Source organism: Kryptolebias marmoratus, linkage group LG18 (genome assembly GCF_001649575.2).
Source record: "Kryptolebias marmoratus isolate JLee-2015 linkage group LG18, ASM164957v2, whole genome shotgun sequence".
NCBI lineage: Eukaryota > Metazoa > Chordata > Actinopteri > Cyprinodontiformes > Rivulidae > Kryptolebias > Kryptolebias marmoratus.
Window position 1 is genome coordinate 14037825 of NC_051447.1, and position 24906 is coordinate 14062730.

Genomic DNA, 24906 nt, shown 5'->3' on the forward strand with positions numbered 1-24906 from the left:
CATGAAGCTGCTTGTAACCTTTCCCTCAAACATAGATATCTGTGTTCTCCTTTCACAGCTCTTCAGACAGCTCTCACCTCTGCTCCATGTTCAGTGTGGTGCACAGAAAACCCTGAAGGCACCTGCGACACTATTTAAGGTCAAACGCCTAATTTGAAACATGAATATAAAGTCTCTTTAAGGGGACCAACAAATCTGTTCATACTAATTTAGCAGATCTTTGTAAAATAAAAAACAAATAATTTCTTTTCACCATTTTTGGCTTCATTTATCACATATTAAAGGAGAGGAGAGGTGAAAACGATGAAAGTAAGTCATGTATCAATATATCACACATTAAACCTTCACTTATAAACTCCTACTTGAGATGTGAACATCATTGCAATCTTATGAAGATTATGATGAGTATGATTTTTACAGCAGTAATTGTTACAGTGAAGAGAAGTGAACTAAATATAAAAGACTGCTTGTGTTGAGACTGATTTCTCCTGCAGGAGGAGAGGAAGGGTGGGTTAGACGCTGATAGACCTCGCCGTCTCCTGGAGTCCCTCTGCACTTCTAAGCAATGATGGATAGAGACGTGGATCCATTCCAGTCAACGAGAATTAGAAAAAAACATCAAAACATGAAAGGAAAATCTCTTTTCTTGGTGGTACAAGGGGAGAAATTTGCATTTTGAGTAACAGAAATGTGCGGTGGGTAGAATACGTTGCTGTGTGTTCCTCTGAATATGTGTGCGTGACACAAGACAACACGATAGGAGAATAATAAGTAGGAGACAGATGGTGTGGAAGCGACTGATGGACCCTTGGAGTGACAAAAATACAAAAGTAAAATGGGAAGGAGCCCAAGGAGACAACGAGAGCACAAAGAGAGTGTGTAAACTTCTGAGTTCATGGGGCCTAAGTGGAAGTCAAGTTTGATCTCCGTCTTGTTCGGGGAGTCACAGTTGGCCTGCGCGATTCTTTCAAGTGTTTGCTTTGAACATCATCAGCTTTCACAGAACGCCCCGGCCGAAAGCTCTTATTTATCCTTCACTTCTCCTGCCTGTTGATTTGAAGATTGAGATTTGAACATATGTGCTTTTTGATGTTTTAGTTTTTGTTCTTTGATTTTTAAGGCTTTGACAGAACTGCAGATTTTATGCGTGGAGCGTTCTGTTGCGTGCTTGTAGGTTGTGTCACTAACCGTCGGAATCAGGCAGCCGTGATAAGCAGTAGTACTCCTTGTGTGTGATGAGGTTTGGGAGGCCTCTAAACAGACTGCGACATATTTTACACTCGAAGATGGTGTCAACTTCTCTCAGCAGCATGTGTTTCAGCTGACTGGTGCCTGCAAGACAAAATAAACAGGCAGATTAAGACTTGCAGCATCCTGTGCTGCCTCAATGTCTCATTCCTTATATGAACTTATAAGAGTGATCTCTTCTCCTGTCTGGGATCTATTGAAAATACAGACACGCACGACCACGCTCTCCCTCCACAGGGTAATTTGGAATCACCAGCCACACTCCAATCAAGAGGAGAACATAAAAATCACACACTGAAACCCCCTGGTTTTGTTAAAATTAACAAAACCATAGCTGAAAGATAAAATCAGCAAAATCGTAGTTTTAGGCTAAAAGTAGTGAAACCATAGGTAAAGCTAAAACTAGAAAAACTATAGTTAAAAACTAAATTCAGCAACACATTAGCTAAAGCCTAAAATTAACCACATAGTATAATATAAACAGCCAAACAGTGGCTAAAAGTTAATAGAAGCGTAAGAAGAGAAAAACAGAGCAAATATGCTGATTTCAAAGAGAGCATTGTTTTAAAGGAATTAAATAGATCTCAAATTGTGTAAAAGCTGGTATTTTTATACAAGCCAGAAAAGATACAACAAATGGTGTTTTATAAAGTCAGAAAGGTCAGCTGTTTCATGAAATAGTTGTCTCATATTTGTAACTTTTGATTTAGCAAAAGTACTGATTCGATCATTTCTGAAAGAATCTGGCTTAGGCTTTGTTTAGTAAACTTGACATTATATTTACCCAATTATTTTTTGCTTTTAAGGGCTCCAAACATGGCCCGTTCTTTAAATTATGAGACATGTGACACTTCATTTATGTCTATGTTCTGTAGGGTTTTTTTATTGCATGCAAATATGTGGTTAGGCACAAGTAAAATCTAGGAATAAACCTTGCTGAGATTAATCAAGAACAGGAACACAGCAATGTGGGCACAGTTACTTTATTGTATTTGTTTTGTTTTGGCCAGTAGCTCAGATGAGATGGATTTTGGTGCTCAGCAGCCTGACTGTTTACTTTAACAGCTGGGAATAAACACACTCGATTCAAAACACTAAAGCTTTCCCTGGCAGCACATCCAGCCGGCAAAGTTCACTTGTCAACAGGGTAATAATTTAATGACTGAGTAAAGCAGATAAATGACTATTTTCAAGAGATAAATAGTTTTCTTTTTAAGGTAAAATGTTGGGCAAATTTAGACCCACGGATAGTACTTTGGAATTGGATTAGTGACTTTTACCTGAAGCTTTTAGCAGTAAATTTAACCGACTTCTCTAAGCGACTCGGCTCTCTCACACCGCATTTGTGTTAAAACCAAAACATGCCCACAGCACTGATATGAGGCTTGGCTTTGTAACAAACTGCATGACGTTAATGTCAGAAGACAGTTGGTGGCACTGATTTATTTTGTCAGGTACAGGGGGAACAAAGGAGGGAGCGCGGAAAAAATGATTTCACAGAAAGCAGTGTGGAAACTGTGATCGACGAATGACATTTCTGTTAGTTTCATCAAATAGTTTCTACTGTTTACAGGTTAAAATACATGAGGGGGTGGTTATACGGAAATAGAAATATTGCTTTTTCTGCCGAAAAATGCATCGTGAATGCTAAGTGCTGAATCATTTTGATCAAATTCAATGAAGTAACTAAAAGTGAGTTACTAAAGCTACAAGAAGAAACACTAAAAGCTAAATCAAAGGTTTTATCAAAAGGCTAGCACAACAGTAGCTAAAGCTAAAAGTAAGGTAAGAGGACAAAAATAGAGCATTTATGCTGAAGCCGATTTCAAAACGAATAATGTTTTCTAAGGAATATAAGAGTATTTTTGTCTGTGGGGGGGCAGTATCAGAGCACCCACCTCCTGAAGGAGCTAAACGTTTTGATTAATGAATGGATAAAATAGCATTAAGTATGCAGAAGCAGATAGACTGCAAAAAAATTGTGAAAAAATAAAAAAACAAGAAAACAATAAAGAGAATGAGTCAGTTACACTAACACCCTCTGCCCATTGCTCTCTATTTGTTTCTCATTGGGTTTTGGACCATTTTTAAACTCTCCTAATTAAGAAATCAAGATAAGAAATAGAGATTATGTCCCTAATCTGTTCGCTGCTAAAGCTGGTTATTAATGGTTTCAGCGTCTGTCCATCAACTATAACATTGTTTGCATGAATGCAGCTTTATTTGTCCCTCATTTTTACAAAACACCTGATGTTTGGGAGTATAACACACCTACTGTTTTTCTAATTTCCTCTTGTGGAGGTGCAAATAATGACGTGGTTCTTCTTCTCTTTGGTTTCTTTTTTCCTAAATGGGAGACTGATCTTGGCATACCCAGTCTAAGCGATCACAAATCTTTATACTAAATTTAGTTGGCCAAAGAGGGACCAGAGGGACCCTCGCAATCTGGCTTAAAAAACAAACATTTACTTTGCATCACGGAACAGCAGACTGAAAAGTCTCTTTAGTCATCTGCTCCAGGATGTGCACCAGGTAATCAGTAGAAAATGGATGAATAAATAGGTGGAAAAAAGAATCAATAAATGTGTAAATAACTGAAAGTTACTTGAGCTTATAGCCAATGAATGCCAAAGTTTCAACTGTAACTCGAGCAACAACCACACAAATTTAGACTTCATCTACATTGTAAATCCACTGCCTCATAACAGAGGTTTGATTCATAATACACAGCATCATAGAAATGAAAACAGGCGCTACAGTCCAAAGCAAAAGGAAGATGCTAGAAAGGAGACTGTAAATAAAAGCAGCGAGGAACAAGAAAGCAGAGAGAGACACAAACCTGAGCGGAAGCATTCAATTATCTGCTGAATCCCAGACTTGGAGGTCTGCAGAGGCTGCTGGAGCAGAGGAGGATCGCCAGGCTCCGCGCAGAAACCTAGACAGACGCACAGAGACAGCGTTCTATTAAAGTCGGTTCCTAATTACATCAGAGTATGACTGTATGTGAGAAATCCAGCGTCACATGAAGAGCCTGGGCAGCTGCTATGAAAAGAGGCAAACCGCTGTGTGCTGAAAGAGCAAACACAATGAAGTCTGTAAAGGATGGTGATTCACTCTGACCTCATTACCTCCTGGCGCACACACAAGCCCTCCGCCTGAAACACACACACACAAGCTACATCTACGAGAAAGCAAGTCGTCCATCTTTCCCTTCTGAGATCAGCACGGCAACGCAGGAGAAATACAGGCTGCACACAGGAAGAAACAGAAAGTCTTTACAAAGGGAATCTGATGGTGGGGTCTGTCTCAAGAGGAAGTGACTGAAAACACACAGCGGGGAGGCGAGGCTTGATGATGACAATTTGTGCCTAGTTTAACTCTGGTCAGCAGCATGACTCAGAAGGCACGCACTGATTCAGAATTTGAAATATTTTTGCATCATTTACAAGAGGAGACATCAGGAAACAGCATTGCTGATGATGCTAACATACTTTGAATTACTGACTAGTTTGTACATTTGTTTCTCATATTTGGTTTCTACAGCAATAATGTGAGCTACTGTAAAGGCAAAGATGGGCGATAATGTTTTTGCTCGTTTCCGTGTGTGTCCGTTTCCAAAATGTCTCATCAACTGCTGGACCAGTTTTAACTGAAACTCGCAGAAAGTGATCACCGGATGTCCATCTACAACTCAAGCTTATCGACATTTGCCAACACAAAAATAGCTATAATTCAGTCAGTTATTACAGATATTGAGCTCAGTTTTAATGCGATAGTAGCAACACTTTCTTTGAAGTGAGACATCTTGCATTGTGTCCAACTTTATTTATAAGGTTTGACCAAAGTGGCCATGACTCCATTTCTGACCATGAGATGATCTGTAATAAACATTTATGTGCTTCAATGGGCAAACTTTTTCTGCTTGAAGAAACAACACGGAATAAGTTGTTTGAAATGTACCCTCACAGAGTTACTTTTACTTACTGGTCTTCCCTCTTCTTTAGTGTCAGGAAATTAAAGTTCGCATGCAAATTTGGATTTAATCAGTGCGCAGAGCTCTAAAACAGACGATAAAGCTGCATTTTATCAGCTGAGCGGGAGATAATTCTGGTCAGCTGACATGACTAGAAGGTCGTACGGGTAATGAGTGAAGCTGTTGGCGCTGCTCTTTATGCTCGAACGCACACAATAGAGGAAGCAGTGCGGCATGGTCAAAAAGTTTGAGTCAGACGGGTTGGTAACAACTGATTCGGATGCAGGATAAAAGCGTCAGCCAGCATCAGCCAGCCATCCCTCATGACCCTCATCTTGAGCAAGGTTAGACACAGGTTATTTGGAAGATAGAGGCGGATAAAGCCAGCCCTGACGAGATCCGTTTCTTGTTTATGTCTGCCATCTGTATGCAGTAAAAGCAAAAAAACAGACGGAGGGGAAAGACACTTCCATGAAGACAAGAGAAGGACAACTGTAGAAGAGGTTTTACAAAAAAAAAAAAAGTGTTGGAGATTATGTATTTATGTGTGCTAGAAAGCATTTTTCATCCCCTCCAAAGCTGCTATAATCCCAGCAGTGCGGGTCAGTGAACCCCATAACCTTTAATATCCACAAACAGCCGTGCAGAGGAGACAAAGATCAACCACATGATCTCTTTAACTGCGAGTGCTGGCAGCGCTCGCCTAATTAACACATAGTTGCAGTGTTTACACATGAGACAACCTGGGGGCTGTGAAAAGGTGTTCACTCCCTTAAAGATTTCTTCTGTTTTACTAACACATCCATCAGGATTTTCTGGTAGAGAGCAGAATTTCTGCTTCCATCGGTTACAGCAAGTTAAGCAACCCCAGACTATCATACTACTTCCACCATGTTTGATTATGATATGAAGTTCTTTTTCTGAAATGCAGCGTTAGTTTTACGTCACATGTAACGAGTCAGGCACCTTCCAAAAAGGTCCACTTTTGTCCAGAGACGTCAAGATGATTTTTGCAAGTGTGGGACGGGACTTTGTGGGTTTTGGGTTTGGATAGCTTTTCAAACTCGTTTTTAGGAGGCATACAGAGGGACATGGGGGTTGAGTAACAGAATAAATTAAGAAACAAAACTTCCATAAACGTTGGAGCTGACCCACAGTGCACACTGTGGAGCAAAACGCCAGAAACAGCTCCTCTATACAGCTGTCAGTTTTACTGTGAGAACAAACCATTTAGTTTGATTTTTGAGCAGCTCCAGCAGCGAAGCGACACAGGGGGTTGACAGACAGTTCTAGCCTGAAGGTGAATGAATTAAAGCAGCAAAATGTGGAGGCATGGTAAAAAAAAAAAGGAAAAGAAAACAACCGACCTGCGTTATGACTGTGGTTGTAGTCAGAGGTCGGTGGAATCGTCTCCTCCGTCTGGCAGCTCTGGTCCCTGACCTCAGAGTTGGGGTCCCTTTCGGCCTCCGGCAGCAGAGGGGGAATGGGCTTCCACAGAGACCTGGCTTGTATCTGGGCAGCAGAATCGCCCTCTCCCTCGGCGTCCTCTGGAGCTTCTTTGTGATCCGAGCTCTCTGACGGGAGTCCGGCCGAAGCAGAAGTCTGGAGGTGGATCTGATCTCCGACTTTGGGCTGCCCCTGTGGAGGATGCTGAGCGTCCAGAGCGAGCTGGCCTTTCTCCATCTCTGTCTGACCACCACTCTGTGAGACAAAGACAACAATATTTACAAAACTGGAACTGCACATAAAATAATCAAAGCCCTGATGTATTGCTTGCAGACCAACATGAAGGACACTTCTGGGCTCATTTTGTGGGTGAAGAAAGTTTATTTGCAAACCTTAGAAACCCATATTTTACTCACAATGGAACATGGAACATATTAAATGATTAAACTAAAAAAATTGTACCAGTTTTTAAATTTCAAATTTGGATTCGTCTGACCACAGAACTGTTTCCCACTTTGCCTCAGTCCATTTGAAATGAGCTTTGGCCCAGGATTTCTGGATGCTGTTTTCATCTGGCTTCTTCTTTGTATGACAGAGCTTTAACCTGAGCCCATGCAGCGATGTCTACAACACAATCTAACCTGTTTTTAATGCGCTGCTGCCGGAGGGCCTGAAGATCACACGCATCCAAGATTGACTTTAGCCTCGTCCTTTGGGCAGACATTCCTCTACATTCTTAAAACCTTTTGATGATATTTTGAAATGCAAATTATAGAATATTCAAAGTCTTCCCAATTTTTTGTTGAGGAACATTATTCTGAAAATGTTTAACTAGTTTTAGGGAGTTTTTCTCGGACTGGTGAACCTCTGCTCATCTTTACTTCTGAGAGAATCAGCTGCTCTAAAATGCTCTTTTTTAAAAACTGTCCCTGCTGACCTGTTAGTAATTAACCTTATTAGTAGCAAAATGCTCCTCCAGCTGTTCCTTATTCATACCACTTACTTTTACAGCCTTTTGTCTCCCCTGTCCCAGCTTCTGCAAGATGTGTTGCTGCCATCAAATTCAAAACTTCCTTTTTTGTGAATAAAATATGGGTTTATGAGATTTACAAATCACTGCAATCTGTTTTTATTTCCATTTTACACATTGTCCAAACCTTTTCAAAACAGCGGTTGTAGTAACAACAATAAGTACTCTCACAGTGTGACAGAGTCTTTATATTATGAATGACAAAAAGCAGATATTTTCACATTCTGTACACAGTGTCTACAAGTGCATGAAAAGTGATATAAGTGTTTAAAGTTTAGATGCTGTTTTCAGAGTAAAATTCCTTCGTGTTTGTAAGAAAAAAAAAGGGTCATATCAGCTGGGTGTGTACAGACGTGGCTGTCACGTCTCCAGTATTTGTAAGGGAACATTCCTCTTGTCGCACACAGCCACCCCGGAGCAGATAAATGACTCCACTTCGACTTGTCCGACTGCGCATCCATCCGCGTGTCTGTTCTGTGTGATGCTGTGTCCCTAAACCAGACCTGCCTTCCCTCCCAGTTGCTAATCTTTTCTCCTTTCCTGCAAACCAATTTATCCTCATTTTCTCTCTGTCTGTGTCTGTCTCGTCAACTTCCTTGTGTCCTCGCTGCCCTTGAAGACGGACAAATGACTCCACATTAGGCTCATTATAGCACATCACCTCGGGACAAACGTACCTTTTGGAGGCTTTGTCACTCAGTGCATGCAAACACACACACACACACACACACACGTACCCACACACACACTCACTATATATACTATAGCAATTTAAAGGCTTAGCAGTCCTTGAAGAAATGCATATTGTTTTGAACTAAAATCATCTTTTGCAGACAAACAACAGTGTTATAGCTGTTTTGGTCGAACATTGTAAATACACAACGTCATGTGACACTGTGAGATCTTGTGACATGGAACAGCACTCAGAGTATGTTTTGTGATTGACTCTCACCTACTACCACACCGATTTTTAACTAAATATCTGTAAAACTGGCTAAGTTGTAATCATTTTTTTTGTGTTGGCTAATGTCGATTAGCTGTGGCAGCCATCACAAACTAATAATTACTATCTGAAAGCTTCATTAAAGCGGTTCATGAGATATTTTGCTAACACTACAAACAAACACGGGCAAAAGCATTATCTCCTTTGAGGGCAGGAGGTAAATATGTTCATCTAAGCAGCCACTGAAGACAAAATCTGAGCCTAAAGTTGCAGAATGTTGCCACTTAATTTTGGATAAAAAAAGGAAAAAAATGGGGGGGGGGTACCCATTTTATTACTCAGAGAAGTTTCTGCAACAAAAAGAAGAAACTTGAATATCTTATTTTGCGCAAAAAAGAAAAGGAACCATCAGGGAGTCCCCCCCACTCAGCCAAAATTTGAATTCAGTCAATCAGTCAACTTATTCATGATTCATTTCATCTTGGAAGGAAACTGGCACGAAGCAGAAGAAAGGGGACTGATTAGAAGGTGGACTACCCATGAATTTTCATTTACTACTCTGAAAAACTATTGTGTGAACAATAAATCAGGTGAAATCTGGATTAGAATGGATGTGTGGAATAATATAATTATAAAACTTGACTAATTTATCTGTATAGTATAGTATAGTTAGTCGTATGGCACACATCACACAATAATCATGTTATTAATAAAATTAGTAGAAAAGCAAATGATACGTGACGGGCTGTAATGAAGATTTCAAGCATTTGAGCAATTCAACATTCTGTTTCTTATTCTTCGGCACGTTTACTTTGGCATAAAAACGGGTTCTCCTGACATCAGAAATGGTGTTTGAGAATTGATATGTTTAGGTTTATATCAGTCTTTTATTTTTTTGTTTTGAGTGAGGGGATGTGAAGTGTTTACGAGTAGTAAATGTCTCGCCTGCAGTGGCCAAAGTGCTCCTAGTTTTGAGAAGAATTTCTGATTAGGAGCCAAGTTGGGAGCTTATAGGAGATCAATTTTTTTGCCTTAAAAAACAAACTCGGCTGTTTTGAACAAACGTAATACTGTGTATTCTAACATCACAACAGTTTTCTCTGCCATAAAACTACATGTTGCATGTTGTTTGTGTTTTCAATCAGACTCTGAAATCTAAGCAGCACTATATAAATACAGCAGTTTGTCATTTATTATATGAGGCAGAACAGGTGGACATATTTACAGAATTGGACATTAAAAATTTAATTTGCTGATGTTGTGGATCTTATTAATGTGTGGATTTTTCTTAAGCAGAAGTGTTCAACCCTTGTCCTCGAAGCCACTATCCTCCATATTTCTCTGCTTCATTACAGCTGATTTGAATGAATGGGTGAATAATGGGCTTCTGCAGAACTTGAAGAGAAGGGAAACAACTATAACATGCAGGATAGTGTCCCTCCAGGGCCAGGATTGGACACCACTGTTGCCATTTTGGCCACTGCAGGCTCCTGTAGCCTCCTGCCTGGAGAAGCCTGGGATGGGACATTAACTTCAGCAAACATTAGCTTAGCATTTCAGCTAACTCATCCTCATAAAAAACATGTCAGCTGAAACAAGAAGTGAATTTATTACATGCTGTATGCACAGAATAGGATGTTTCTCTATAAAAAATAATAAAACTATTTTTTGTTTTAAGCAAACCTTTGTCTCTGTCAAGCTGAACGATGTTTATAAAACTTAAAAAAAAGAAACAACAACAACACAGTGTTGTTCTCATCCTCCTCCTCGGTTAATTAAATGTCAATACAACAGCTTTAACCTTATATTTTATCTACTAACTATGAAATATGAAGTACTTTTATTTTACAAACTGAAGGACTTTATGTCTACATCTTTGTGAGTACTTTAGGCTAGATTGTGGTTACATCATGAAATAAGGAATTCAGAAAAATAAAAACAAAACTTTGGGTGGGGGGAGGAAACTGAGTTTGGAAAAGTAAATAAAACTGATTACATAAGATGTAAATATGTGCTCTAAATACGTATAGACTTAAAATGTTACTGTTTGTCCAAAGCAACAAAACTTTAACTAAAACCTTTAACTGGATGAATTATTTCACCTGATCTCAGTTTAACTGAGCTGTGTTGCTGAAAATTAGCCTCAAGAAAGAAAAGAGTCCACATCTGACTGCAATTTACTTCATACAATATATTATAATTTTGTTTTCCACTTTTTTGCTGTTTGCTTGCTTTCTTTTCCAACCCTTAATGGAAAAAATGAAGCTATGGGGTTTATCTTCCAAAATGGTGTAAACTAAGTCAAATTCTACAGTTTATTGTAGTAAATATGTGGCTGTGTTTCCAAATACTAAACAGTCCAACCAATTTGAATCTATAATGCATGAACAGCTTTAGGTAGGCATCATATTTACTTTATTTACAGCATTTATTTAAGAAACAAGTAAACAAATGGGACAGGGATTGTCTGATATGCCTGGTTTTATCAGTCATGACTCAGCAGAAATATCATGACAGTTATGTAAATGACAGATTTAGGGTTGTAATAGTAAAAGTTTCACTGTGAAATGAGAAGGAGCGGACAGGGACAGCTGCGTATTTTTGTCTTCCAGTACCTGTCTGCGGAGACACTGAGAAGTCTTCCTCCCAGGTGACTTCTGGGCCTTCACCATGCTTCCAAGCCTGGCCTGCTGAAGCACACCTTCACTACCAGCATACACCTGTAACCACGCAACAACACTCTGCATGAGCCGGGCACTGCATTGAACGAGACGCCGCGTCGGCTGGATGCACTCCTAAAACACAAAACTTTAGCTCACAGCCGCACTCAGGTTTTCATTTTTTCCAAAATGTCTAAGCAGAAAACAAAATACACCAGATTTATTTTTAATCTAAACATTGCTTGTTTACAGATAAAAGTGTTGGAAATGTCAGTGCATGCACGCGGCTTCTTAAAAGCGTAATAAATGTGTGTCTGTGCGGCATGAACATGTTTGAGTTAACGTTGTGAATCATCCTCCACATGCAAGAGCTTTCTGGGAAGTTGGCAAGCAAATATGATCAAAAAGCAGGTATTAAAAGACAGAAATAAAACACAAAACTCACTGAATCTATTTCTCTCTCTCTATCTTTTCGTTTTAAATCCCCCTTAGTAAAAAAAAAGCTGTTTGTAGAGAAATATATTATCAATAAGCATCCCCCCAACAAAGCATCTTGTTGAATAACGCACACCTATATGTTTCTTCTGAAGGCAGGCATTGGAAAACGATACAAATCTTATTACTGCACTGCATGTTTACTTCCTCTTTAAATGATATATTTCAAAGATAGTCATAGTTTCTCGTGACCAATTTGGCCGCATTTTAAACTGCTGTCAGAACAATAAAAACGGTATTATTGTGCTGCAGAAGGAGCGCCATCTGTGTGAATTTAAAGTTCTGTTCTCTGCCAGCTAAAGGACATATATGCTGCCGATTCCTTTTCCCATAGCTTCTTATAGTTAGGCTCACTCCGCACAGACTGTACATTATAATCATTCGAAAGAGAAAAAGTCTAAATAAATAAAATTTGTGCAGACAACTTGGAACAAAAACAACTTTCCATTACATATAAGCATGCTTAGGTCAGACAGAGATAAACATACACTGTATTCAGTTTTTTTTATTGATAAATGTATCAGAAAACCTGTCAGAAATCATATAATTATGAAGCTTTTTCCAACACATCCAAAATCTTTGTACACATTATAAACTGCTGGGTTAGTTTGACAGCTCTGTTGCTTGTTTAAAGCTGTTGGGATATAGGTTGGGCTGCTTTGACCAAATATTGGGTCAAAACATTTGATCCAGTGGTTGGCTCCATGTCATTCTTCACCAGCCGCCATTTTGAGCCAGAAAGTGACCAAATTGTACCTGACTGGACCTCTGCTTTAGGATGCAAGTAAAGATAATAGATAAGATGTTTAACCTGCTTGGCTTTGTGAGTTTGGGTTCCTAAAACAACATTAGTTAGTGCTAGCTGACTGACGCTGATAGTGGTTAGCGCCAGCTAGCTAGCACAAGCCCAAGTTGTTCTAAAAACCCACATTTTGGGTTGTTGTCATTTTAGCCAGGTTTGCAGGTAGAAAATGTAACCCAGTGTGCAGGGTTAAACTGATAAGCCAACCACGCAGAGTTAAAAAAACAAAAACAACAACATACAAGCAGATTTGACCCAGCACAGGGTTAAAAACTGGGTTGTTTTTAACCCAGCAGTTTTTAGTGTGTACTAATGTAATGATGAACACTTGAATCAAAATTCTAACTACATTTCCTGATCTAAATCCAGTCATGTTGTCACAACACACACATTACTAAGCTCTGAATGGAGTTTCATATACAGAACTACAGCCGTTTGTGTTGGACGGCAGTGAAGTACACCATCTCCCTGAAGTGAAAGAAAAGGGAGGAGAGCTTGAGTGTAACATTACAAAAATGAATGATGTGAGTATGATTTCAGTCTGCCATCTACTCTAATAATAATAATAATCTTAACTGCTTGTTTGAGATGAGCTGCAGAATACTGGTGAATATATTTGCAGAGTTTCATTGAAACCATCATCACGTTTGAATGAATTAAATCCTCTCTACCTGAAACAATATGTTGCTGACCTCTAGTGGTCACGTTTTGTAGAAAAATGTTTGAGCCACTGGGCCATGTGAATGTGACATCCATACAGGTTCAATAAAAGGAAGATTTAACTACACAGATGTATAAAGACTCTACTCTTTCCTCATGGACACAACAACTAGCTCCAAATATCTCCATCAACAATTAGAAAATGGATTTCTTGTGGTCATTTTCTTGCCAGAAAGCACAGTTAAAATGCTCTGAAAACAAAACTGCCTCTCTAGGTGAGATGTTTTCTCTGAACAGATTGGGTGCAACATGGTTCAGGTGATCCAAACTTAGCAAAAAGTACAAAGGAAAAAACAAGCCTCAAACAAGGCTGTTGCAAAATGCTAAAGATTACAGCAAATTTGAGTACATAACTGTAAACTATTTGCAAATATTGATGCAAAGTTTTAGTTGCCAGAAAACCAAAAGTGTGTCAAACAATGAGTAAACGAAAAACTTAAAATCGTCAAATTTGAAAACATTTTTTCCCCTTAAAGATACATGTTTAACAAACTAAACTGTTGAGTCAGCGTCTATGCCCAGAATAGTTATAAAATTATTCAACAATGTGTACAGAAGTGTCACTATTATCCATTCAATGTCAAACAGGGAATAAAACAAGATGCAGTTCCGCTGAATCTCCAGCAGAGGGAGACAAATCATGCAGTTAAACTGAAAAGTTTGGAAGTCTTTAGGCATCTCAGAAAGATAATAAAAGGAGCTTCTGAACAACAGGAGGCTGCGGTGGTGTTACTACAAAAACAGCATGCCTCAATGAATGCCAAAAAAACAAATCACATCCAACTGAGTCGCTAGAGAAGTAAGAATGCTGAAGACAGAAAAGGATCTACTTCATTCAGAGGATTTACGAGCAAACAAACTACACAATCAGAAATCCATATGTTCTGTTCTGTTAGAGACAAAGGTCAGACTGATCCTGCAGTGACGTCTGGAACAAGAAATTAAATCAAAAAGTTACTAACAGCTGTGTAAAGGATGTCATTATCACGCAGCCATGACTCATTGGAATTTAACAGCTTTTTTTACAAAGTAAAATCCACCGAGTAAGCACAGCGGAGTCACTTGAAGGTTTTGAAACTCTATAATATTAGAATTTTTCCAATCACTACATGTATATTTGGAGCAAACAATGCGCTGAAATCTGAAACCATGTGCTGAATAAATCGGTGGTTCCCAAACGAGGACACCTGGTGTGAGGTCAGCAGAAATCAAACTGCCTCAAAAATGATTGTACGTGGCACATTTAGCCTCCACTGTTAAATTAATTAAATTCAAATCGCAGACAAATTCTGAATTCCCATTTTCAGCAGCGACGATAAAGGGGCGAAGCACTTTGCAATAACTCAGCATCAGAGGCTACTTGAAATGATGGAGCTCCTACTTAACGGCTGGAGTGGAGCGGCAATTGAAGAACAGACAAGAAAATGTCAGTGTGTCCGAAGCAGAATGGAGCATCAGTACAAAACAGATGATAGTTGCTGTTTGCTGGTGTCATATTTCATGAGTTCACTGGGATACAGTTGGCGCAGGAGTGGCACGGTCGTGTCTAAACATCGAAATGAATGAAAAAAAACCACAGACGCTAAAAGTGATCGAAACTATTTCAGAGCAAAGTCTTGGTTTTTTAAATGCACAGCCTTTTTTCTTTATAACTTATACCCTCACCCAAATTCTATATATGATCCTTCAAAACCAGACAATAATGGGAAATTAGGAGTTAAACTGTGGTCCAGATAACTGAGGTGAAACTCAGGAAACAGACTTAAATCAAAACAAACATTTATTTCAGTTGATTTAATCCTTTAGGAGGACTTTTGCTTCTTTTACTTTTCACTCCGTGACAAATTAAAAGCCTGGTATTCCTTAAAGGAATGCATATCGCCCTTCACCTTTGACGCCAGATTTAACATTTTCTTATGTGAGAAATGACAGAGTTGCAGCTGTTTTGGTCAAACCTTGACAACAACGCTGAGTGCGATCACATGTCATATCGCTAATGACTCTCAGCTACTTCCACATCAAACTTCAGCTCAATATCTGTAAACCTGACTGAGTTACAGACATCTTGAATTGGACTGTCTCCAAGGCTTGATCAGGTGATGGTGTACATCTGTCCAGTGGTTCATAAGATATTTTGCTAACAGACAAACAAGGTTGACTCCATTTGTTGTATTATAGAGAAATTTGATGAAACTGTTTTCTAAAAAAGGTCAAAAGCTTCGGCGCAGCCTGCATTCATATTCAAACATCAGTACAGTAAAAAACAAACAGATTTATCTTGGGATCCCCAAACTAATTTAAATGTACAACAGGATCCAGAAGGTGGAAAACAAAGACCACCAGCAGCTAAATACTTTACTAAGAGCTGTTTCATAAAAACCTGACAAGGAGCTGAAAGTGACCCAGAGATTAAAAAAAAAAACAACATCAGATCACATCCGACCCTGCCAAAACTAACTTCTTTAGGCGGTAAGATGAACCTCAAAGGTTCAAACCACACAGATTTAGCCACACGCTCTCCAACAATACACTAAGACTCATAACACAGGGGACTCTCCCGCTTCCATGGCAACAGACAGACGTGGTTCAGAAGCATAGAGTCCTGTTGTGACTCAGGTAATGAAAGTAAAGGTGTCCTGGGCTAAAACTGAGAAATTTAAAAAGGATAACATCCTCGGTCCAACGTCTTATTCTAAACTTCACTTACAGCTTCCCCCTGAATGCTTCAGGTCAGATTGTGTCAACTTCACTGCTGATAAAAATCAATCACAGCTCAAATGAGCGCTGAACATTTCAATTCAGCTGAGGGAGGATGAACGAGTGAGCCCCAAATGTGAAGAAACGCTGAGCGCTGAAGAAGCTGAAACTGAGTTGTTGCAACTAAACAAAGCAGAACACTGGCTTAAAAAGTAGCAATAAACAAACAAACAAACAAATAAAATAGTGTTTTCTTTAGCTTTTAGCCATCTAAAAGCCAAAAGAAGCAAAAGGCTAGATAAAAGTTAAATGCAGCAAAACACCACCTAAAAGCTAAAATGATCAAAACTCTTGCTAAAACCTAAACATTACAAAAGGCTGACTAAAAGCAGCAAAAGGATAGCTAAAAGCTAAAGTAGTGAAAGCGCAACTAAAGCTGTAAGGAGCAAAAACTTAGCTTAAAGCAAAATGTAGAAAAAGGCGAGCTAAAAGCTAAAAGTAGCACAATGGTAAATACAAGCTAAAAGTAACAACATTTAGGTCAAGCAGCACAATGGCTGCTAAGGTTAAGAGTAGCAAAAGGCTAGATACAAGCTAAAAATAGTGAAAGGCTAGTTAAAAAGGTATAAGTAACAGAACAGTAACTCAAAGTAGCGAAAGGATAGCTAAAAGCTAAAAGCAACAGATTAGTATCTAAAGGCTAAAAGTAACAGAAGTCTTGATAAAAGCTAAAAGTAGCAGAACAATAGCTAAAAACTAAAAGTAGCTTAAGAAGTATGCTGAGGCAGATTTTAAAGAGAAACATGTTTTTGAAGGAATTACAGATCTCAGTGTATTTCTATCGAAAAGATATTTGAAAATAAAGGCAAACATTTTGAAAAGTATAAATGTTACAAAAACCAAAAGTCATAGCAGCAGTCTCCTGAATGAGCTGAACGGTTTAATAAGAATGGCTATAAAAGCACAAAGTATGCAGAAGCAGATAAGACTGCAAACAAATGTATGGAAAAACGGGAAAAAGGAAACATGAAAACAATAACCTGAATGCTGAATCAGCAGTCGCTCAGTGAAACAAACTCTTTCTTTGACAAGTGCTGGACGACCAGTTTGAGAAGATCAATGAAAAAAGGAGGGATTGAAAAAAAGGCTTTTCTTTCCTCCCTACTCCTCAACTGCTGATGAGCGGGCCAACGCTGGAACAACGGCTAAAACTGCAGGACGAGACGAAGCTCTGATAGTAATGAATGGGTGTGATGTGAGTAATGTGAGGGAAAACTGCAAATCCTTCTCCTCAGGTCCGTCAGACTGAAGCACTTTAAAATATTTAGTGACAAGCCAGAGATCAAACTCCTACAAAACTAACAAAGCACTTAACAAATCTAATACCCTGCAGCCCAAACTTCAAGACCCAGTGCCTTTAAGCCATTTCACTCCATCTACTCCTATGTTTCTGATCCGTTTAAAACTGCTTTTATATTCAGGGTTCCTTCACAGTTTACTTTTTAAACATTTTAGACATTTCAAGACCCAAACTTTGACATTTCGCGTCTCATCCGCAAAGTGAAAAGTGCAAAGTTCCAAGCTTTAAACCTGTAATGAGCACCTTTATTTATGCAAGTTGAACTCCCATGTAAATCACTCTCCCTCCGAGGGTCATTAGGGTCTTTTGTTGCAGTTTGAATGCTTGAAACTCTGCAACTCTTAGTTTAAACTGAGACAGCTCCACAAATGGGAAAAAGTCTTTTAGGATGTGCTGTTGCTTTTACTTCTTTCTCTCATTTCAGCAACTTATAGAAATTGTTATTTTTTTTGTTAAATGCAAGTCTGGAAACACTGTTTTCTCATACTTATCCAGACCTGGAAAATACTTAAATCAAATTGAATAACTTTCCATTCTTTTCAAGACTGAATATCAAAGCCATTTCTAGAAAAATAAGCTCCTCAGCATCTACAGCTGAATAATCTGCCAGGGTTTAGTTCACACCAACCAGAAATCAGTGTTTTAAAAGACAAATCAATCAATTATTTAGAGCAAACAGAAGTTAATTCACGTGAGTAAAGACTTCCTCTCCACACTACAATAAACCCCCACCTTCTTTTTACAGAGCCACTTAAGAAAGCTCACCAAATACATACTATAAGGCTTGCAGATGTGCAAAAATAAACCTCTTTGTGTAGTTCTGGAGCCTAGAGATGCATAGCAACAATCACCGTCCTCTGATATTTATTTCCTGTGGCTGAACAGAGGCAGACGGACAAGACAACACGCTCTGACATGATGCTGACAGCTGGCAGACCCACCGGTGATACCAGCTGGCTCCTGGAAAGTTAGGACGGCGATGTGGCGCAGGTCCACTTTGTTTGAAATGTTAAACTCTCCACACACAATCACTGACTGCTGCAGTTCAGACATTGTGCGACAGAATATCTGTTTTATGCTGGTGTAGATTCTCAGTCATCCAGGCCATGGTAAATTCAAAAAAAGTTAAAAAACAAAAACAACTGGACTTCTATTCTGTAGCTGAAGACGTTTCGCTTCTCATCCGAGGAGCTTTCTCAATTCAGAAATAGAGAGTGAGAACAATTTGCAAGCAATCCAGCTTACATCACATCTCAGCTTTAAAAGCTCAACTCCACACTCTCTATTTCTGAATTGAGAAAGCTCCTCGGATGAGAAGCGAAACGTCTTCAGCTACAGAATAGAAGTCCAGTTGTTTTTGTTTTTTAACTTTTTTTGAATATCTGTTTTACCTCTCCTCACATCGGACGGACAGGTTGTGATGCTCTGTCTAGTTGACACAAGTGACAAAATGTAATATTGATCCTGGATTTGTATATAAAGGCGTTTTCAGCTCTGGGATGTAAACACAACACATAAAGCAAAAATATTTAAATACATAATTTCTTCTCCGTTTCTAAAGGAAAAACAGCCAAACTAAGGTCTCACATGATTCACAACAAGTCCGTTAGCAACTTTGAGTTTTCAGAAAGTTTCACAAAGTTAAATGAGCTCATTCTCACACCTGCAGCATGTTAGTTTGACAGGAATACAACCTGACTTTTTAAGGTGAAGCTCACTGGAAACATGAAACCATGAATCCCACCTGCAGTTGGAAAACAAATAACTCGGAATAATTAAAAAAAAGGTCTAGCATTAATTAAAGGAATGCCTGCTACCTTTCATCCCAGTTTTAAACTAAGAGTTTAAGTTGATAAACGACAGATTTGTTGGTCAGACCTTGTAGATAAGGGTATTCACTCAAAAATACAACATCCAACGATATACTTACATTAAATTAAATAATAATAAAATAACTACTTTATAAACAAATACCTGTGGAGAGGTGCACACAAACACAGGAGGGAGGAAACAAAAGGAAAGCATCTAATTATCCAAATTTTGTCGCTCAACAAAGTTCGAAACAGATGGCATCAAAAGGTCTGAAATCAGTTCAACTTGTTTTTCTGTGATAACTTTCATTAACCAATCAGGCAGCGACAGACGGGGACAGAACAGCAGCGACAAAACACGACGACAGCAATCAAAGCAAAGTCAGGTTGGCCGTGTTAATTCACAACGAGCTCACAGGCAGAGCACATTAGAGCAAAATGTAAAGGGATGCAGCAGCAGAGAGCGGGAAAGGAGCACAGACACAGATTTAAATAAATATAGCCATGGGATGTGCATAATGGGCATTTTCAGGCCAGGTGTGGATCCACTGCTCTAGAAATCGCACAGAAAAATATCAGCCACAAGCAACAACGATTAACAGCAAAGCAAATAAGCACCAATTAGAATGAAATCTTTAAATCCCAACACCCTGACTGTTGTTATGACAGCAGACTTGAGTAAATGTTCTGTGAGAAGTTAGAGACGCCTCTATCTCTGCATAAAAAAAAATAAAAAATAAAAGAGGCCTCTGTTGACGGGTCAAGCTGTGCTCAAAACAGAGTTCACCTTCACCGCTGACACAGCAAGATATCCGTTAGGGTTAGTGAGCTCCGCGGGATGACCTACTAACTGAGCAGCGGGCGCTGATTTTTCTAGTTGCCCGGCTGAATGGACGGTTTCACCACACGTGCTTCCATTTGCCGGCTGGTTGTGAGACTGGCAGGTTAATAGGCTTGTTGAATGATTTCACTTTTCCTTGGGTTTGACAAGCTGACTCAGTGCCTGAACATAGAACGACATCATTAAAGTGACTGAATCACACGGTTGCATCACTGAACTGTTGCTGACAGCCTCCGGTATGAGAAAACAGTCACACCTGCTGGACTTCAGCAAGGAAGAGTCAGAAACTCCTGATTGGTCTTAAATCCTCCTAAAATATGAACTGAGGTCATTAAAATCGACATAAAACAAAAAGTAGTAGATATCTGTATCCTGTCAACACTCTTACACCCTATTGCATTTTAGGCCAATTTATTATCTGAATTAAAGGCCTAGCATTCCTTGAAGGAATGCATATCATCCGCTGCCTTTCATGCCAGTTTTAAACTAAAATCCTCTCATGCTTGCGGACGGAGTGGAAAACGTTGTGTGCAGTCTCATGCAGCATTGTGAGGTCTGACAGAGCTCAGAGAATATGCTGAGGATGACTCTCAACTACTACCACACCAAATTTTAGCTTAATGTCTGTTAAACTGACTGAGTTAGAACAATTATTGTTCTGGCTAAAAGTATCATTGCCTTAGGCGGCATACGATAAAAATGTTGTTGTCAAAAGCTCTTGAATATTGTACAGAAAACAATAAAACAGATTGTTAAATCTAAACTAATGTTTGAGAGAGACTCCCATGTTCGTCCCTAGGGTTGAGCTGACCATCTCTAATACATCGAACTTAATAAACAAACAGACTAATTACATCTCAGCACTTGAGCAGCACAACCTGGATCTCAGTCAACATGCAACCTAAATTAAGTTTCCGCAAAATCAAACAGTGTAAGAGCCGACATGCGCAGGTTCGCAACTACATAAACCAGACAAGTTGAAATCTTGATCTATTAAAGAAAGGAATATGCATCTTAAAACTAGGGTATTTGTGCTCCGGTGACTCTCCAAATGTGAAAACAGGGTAATAATGTTTTCACTTATGTCTCTGTGTGTGTCCGTTTGTCTGTAAAGTTATCAACTGTATAATAAAATACCTCATGAACCACTGGACAAGTTTTCATGAAACCCCCAGAAAATAATCAGACAAACAAACATCCACAACTGATTATCTTTTGGACTCAATCCAATTCAAGATGGCTGCCAAAGCTAAGCAACTTAGACACAAAAGTGGCTTTAACTCAGTCAATCTTGCAAATATTTAAGAAACAATTTGGTGTGGTAGTAGCTGTGAGTAACAAAACAAATACACGTTGGAGAAAACTTTTATAATAACTTATGGCTTTACCCCCCTTTTTGTATGTTAGCAAAATATCTCATGAAACACTGGAGCAGTTTGAACTTACATCTACAACTGATTAACTTAAGGAGCCAACCCCTTTTCAAGATGGCCACCACAGTGGATCAACAGTAGCCAATACAAAAATGGCTACACTTTAGACTAAACTCTCATGTGATAGTAGCTGAGAGTCATCTTCAACCTGTTAGCAAAATACCTCATAAACCACTGGACAGATTTTGAATAAACCTTCAGACAGTAATCACTGGTTTAACCTCTACAACCAAATTCAAGATGGCTGCCACCGCTCATTTACCTTTGCCAACACCAAATAACTTACTCAAAATCCCAGCTAATGAAGTAAAATGTATGTGGTGGTAGCTGAGAGTTGTACTGGACACACACTCTGAGCATTAACACATGCAGCAAGATGTGGCGGCCATCTTGAAATAAAGCTCTGCTATGAAAGGCAGCAGGTGACATGCATTCCTTAAAGGAATGCTAGGCCTTTAATTTTAATTATGATGATTCGTTAATGTTGTTCATCACAAATTTAACTTCTTATCACACAGTCTGCATCTACAGTTCATAAAAGCAGAGAAACAGGAGGATTTTGTCTAAAACATGTGCAGGCAACCAGGTGACATTAACACATCAAACACATGCCCTCTCTTTTTTACTTTAAAATATACGAAAAATTCCATTATTGCTTTAATAAATATAAACCTCCTTCTTGCACATGGTCTTATTTTCCCATAGAAATAATTTGCTTTAGTTTCTTGATTTTCTGACTCGTTTTTAGAGCCAGTCGATGACACCATGCGCAGTGCCCCAAAGCGCAACGACAACAAATCAACCCCTCCTGGATCCAAAACCCTCCAGTTCCGTTTCCAAACCAGAAAGGCGCGTCGCGAATCCGTAACGGAACCAGCGACTGTCCATCCAGAGTCCGAATCAGAACCCAGCCACGCTCGCTGTGCGCGGGTAATAAAGGTTTTACGGTCATATCATCACGATCCAGCGGAGGAACAGTTATCCATGGAGTCGGCGGAGGCCACATGAGCCCCGGATATACTTCTGTCCGGCCTGTGGAGCCCCGTGGAGCGGGGCTGGACCACGTGCGGACGCATCCACTTACGCGTCGCGGCCACGGAGCGATAGGAACCCAAGCGGCCCGAACGAGCCGCGCGATCTTCCGCCTTGATACCGAATCCCAGAAGTCTGTGCACCGCCGAGAGTGGAAGCGCACGGCGGTTGTTGCCGCCCGCGTCTGTGTCTATTGGTTCCCTTTCAGCTGGGGCAGCGTCAGCACACACACACACACACACACAGTCTCCATTTGCAACTCCATCGCCCCCCATGGGCGTGCGAGGCCGCGGGCTGTGACGCAAATGACATATCTTTTTTAACTCCTTGTCAATAAAAAAAATAAAAAACCTGCAAATATCTCATGCAAAATCACAGATCCGATGGTGGGTGACGAGTTTGCTCAGTGGGGATGCGGTTGCATAAGTCGGAAAACTTAATAAAAACGTGCACGGACGTATGTGGACNCACTGGTTTCGATCAGATTCGGTCAGTCATCGACTTTTTTTTTTAGCCACAAGCAGAGCGGATCCACGGAGAGGGAGCCGGTGGCCTCGCTGAGCTGCATGTGCGCGGTGTTCCAGGACGCATGCACGTCGGGCTGACGGGGGAGAGACAGGACAGCCGGAGTGGGACTGAGGACCACATTCACAGGCCATAAAGGGCCCCGCTTGAATACTATTGTGCTCTTTTATCAAAGAGTCCCCAACTATTTACAAAAGGTTGGCCAACACACACACACACACACTCACTCTCTCTCCCTCTCTCACACACACACACACACACACACACAAAGTGTCGCGGCGAAATGGTGGCGACGGTTACAGCAGCTGCCACCGCTCTTCTCTCTGCGCAAAGCGGCAGCGCAATGATTGCGCAGCGCCGGACTTCCCCAGTTCACAGCAAAGTGTTTGATTCATCCAAAAGACGTGTTGAGGTTTTTTTTCCTCCATTTGATCTCATTCAGGCTGTCCTCCTCTGGATCAGCCAGTAAAACCAGAGCGCAGAGCTGGTTGCCTGCTCTCATGGCACCATTTGCATCGCCCCCATTATCCCCCGAAAATCTCCCTTTACACGGTTATATAGTCGGGCTAAAAGGGGGAAAAAACGCCACTATTTCCAGCAAACAAAGGGGCAGCTTCGTGTGATCAGAGGTAAAAGCCCAGGATATAATGCACCTTTCACGCCGGAAAGAGGCCCCTCGTAACGATCGCTGCATGGCAGGGGAGTGCGGCGTAAAAACGAGCTAACCCGACTAAAATATACACAAAGACACGGCGCGGATTGATCACGAATGCGCCCATCAACATGACGGTCACATTATTAAATCCTCCGCGGTCCTCTGGGTCATCCTCCAGCCGGCGAGAGGGCTATCATTACGGATGAAAAACGCTGCGTTTTGCGGCTCCGTGCCACCTTTTCCAAGAAGCAGCTTGGCGCACAGGACCAGTGACCCTTCCATCTTTGCGCGTCCTTCTACCGAGCGAAATAGCGAGCGGTCGGCCGCTTTTATCGCACGTAGTTGAATAAAAGACGTCTCGGCAGGCGATTTTCGCCTTTGAGGAAGTGGACGCTGCGTGTGAGCGCCGCTACAAGTCTCTGAAAGTATTCCTCTCCCCGCCGCGGCCAGGCAGAAACAAGAGGGCGATGACGCCATTTTCTGTAAAAACAACCATGCTCGGGAAGCCAGGGCGAAGGAGGTTTAAGCCGCTCCGCATCGCTCCGGTCCCGCTGAAACGCAGCGAAAACAAGTCCTTACCTTGTATCTCTCGGGCTCGGCGGTGGGAGGACGTGTTTTCGGGATTTGAACGGCGCCGATCGTCGCTAACTTGGACTCCGGAGGTTGTTGATTTCGCCTCCCAGCGTCCCCGGCTCGCTCTGAACAAGTTCCTCTGCGAGCCGCTGTCTTTGTGCACCCAGAGGAGCCACTCGGCATTAAAACCGGTCGCTCTGCGCAAAGGTGCACCCTCTGCGTCCGATTTCAGCCGCAAAACCCCGCGACTTCGGGGCGGCGTTTTGAGAAAAGGCAAGAATCTGGAGGCTTTTAATTAAAAAAAGTTGAATAAATGGCCCCGCGTTGGTCGGAAGCCACGTTTATATGGGGGGGGACTTAGCCAAAACGCGCAACCTTTTGAGGACACACGCTTCTCCACAAGAGACCACGACGCAAACTGAGGGAGGGGAAGTTCCACCCTTAAATAAGTTAAATCAGAAAATAAAATACTTTATATCACCACAGTAAAAAAGCTCACCATATTGACATTTATATGGCTAAAACAGTGGTGTTATTTGTGGGCACACTTTGAAACACTTCAATCTCCTTAATCAAAGATTTAAAAGTGCATTCAGGCATGCTCATATATAAAGATCATATTTGCTTTTTCATTAATTATATCAATACTTTCTAAAAAAAAA

General features: G+C 40.5%; 1 protein-coding gene across 2 annotated transcripts in view; it reads right to left on the minus strand.

Annotated features, from left to right (window-relative positions):
• The window catches only part of znf800b (zinc finger protein 800b), a 31578-nt gene extending 6982 nt beyond the window's left edge, over positions 1-24596 (minus strand). Inside the window, exons 1-5 of one of the 2 annotated variants that reach the window (XM_017414915.3) lie at positions 24251-24595; positions 11256-11360; positions 6589-6922; positions 4088-4183; positions 1189-1332 (exon numbers count right to left, since the gene is read on the minus strand). In XM_017414915.3, coding sequence (XP_017270404.1) covers positions 1189-1332; positions 4088-4183; positions 6589-6922; positions 11256-11360; positions 24251-24427 — 856 coding nt within the window. In that variant the 5' untranslated portion in view covers positions 24428-24595. Of the gene's footprint in view, positions 1-1188; positions 1333-4087; positions 4184-6588; positions 6923-11255; positions 11361-24250 lie in introns of both variants that reach the window. The other variant, XM_017414916.3, reaches the window with a different exon arrangement.
• Between the last annotated feature and the right edge of the window lie 310 nt (positions 24597-24906).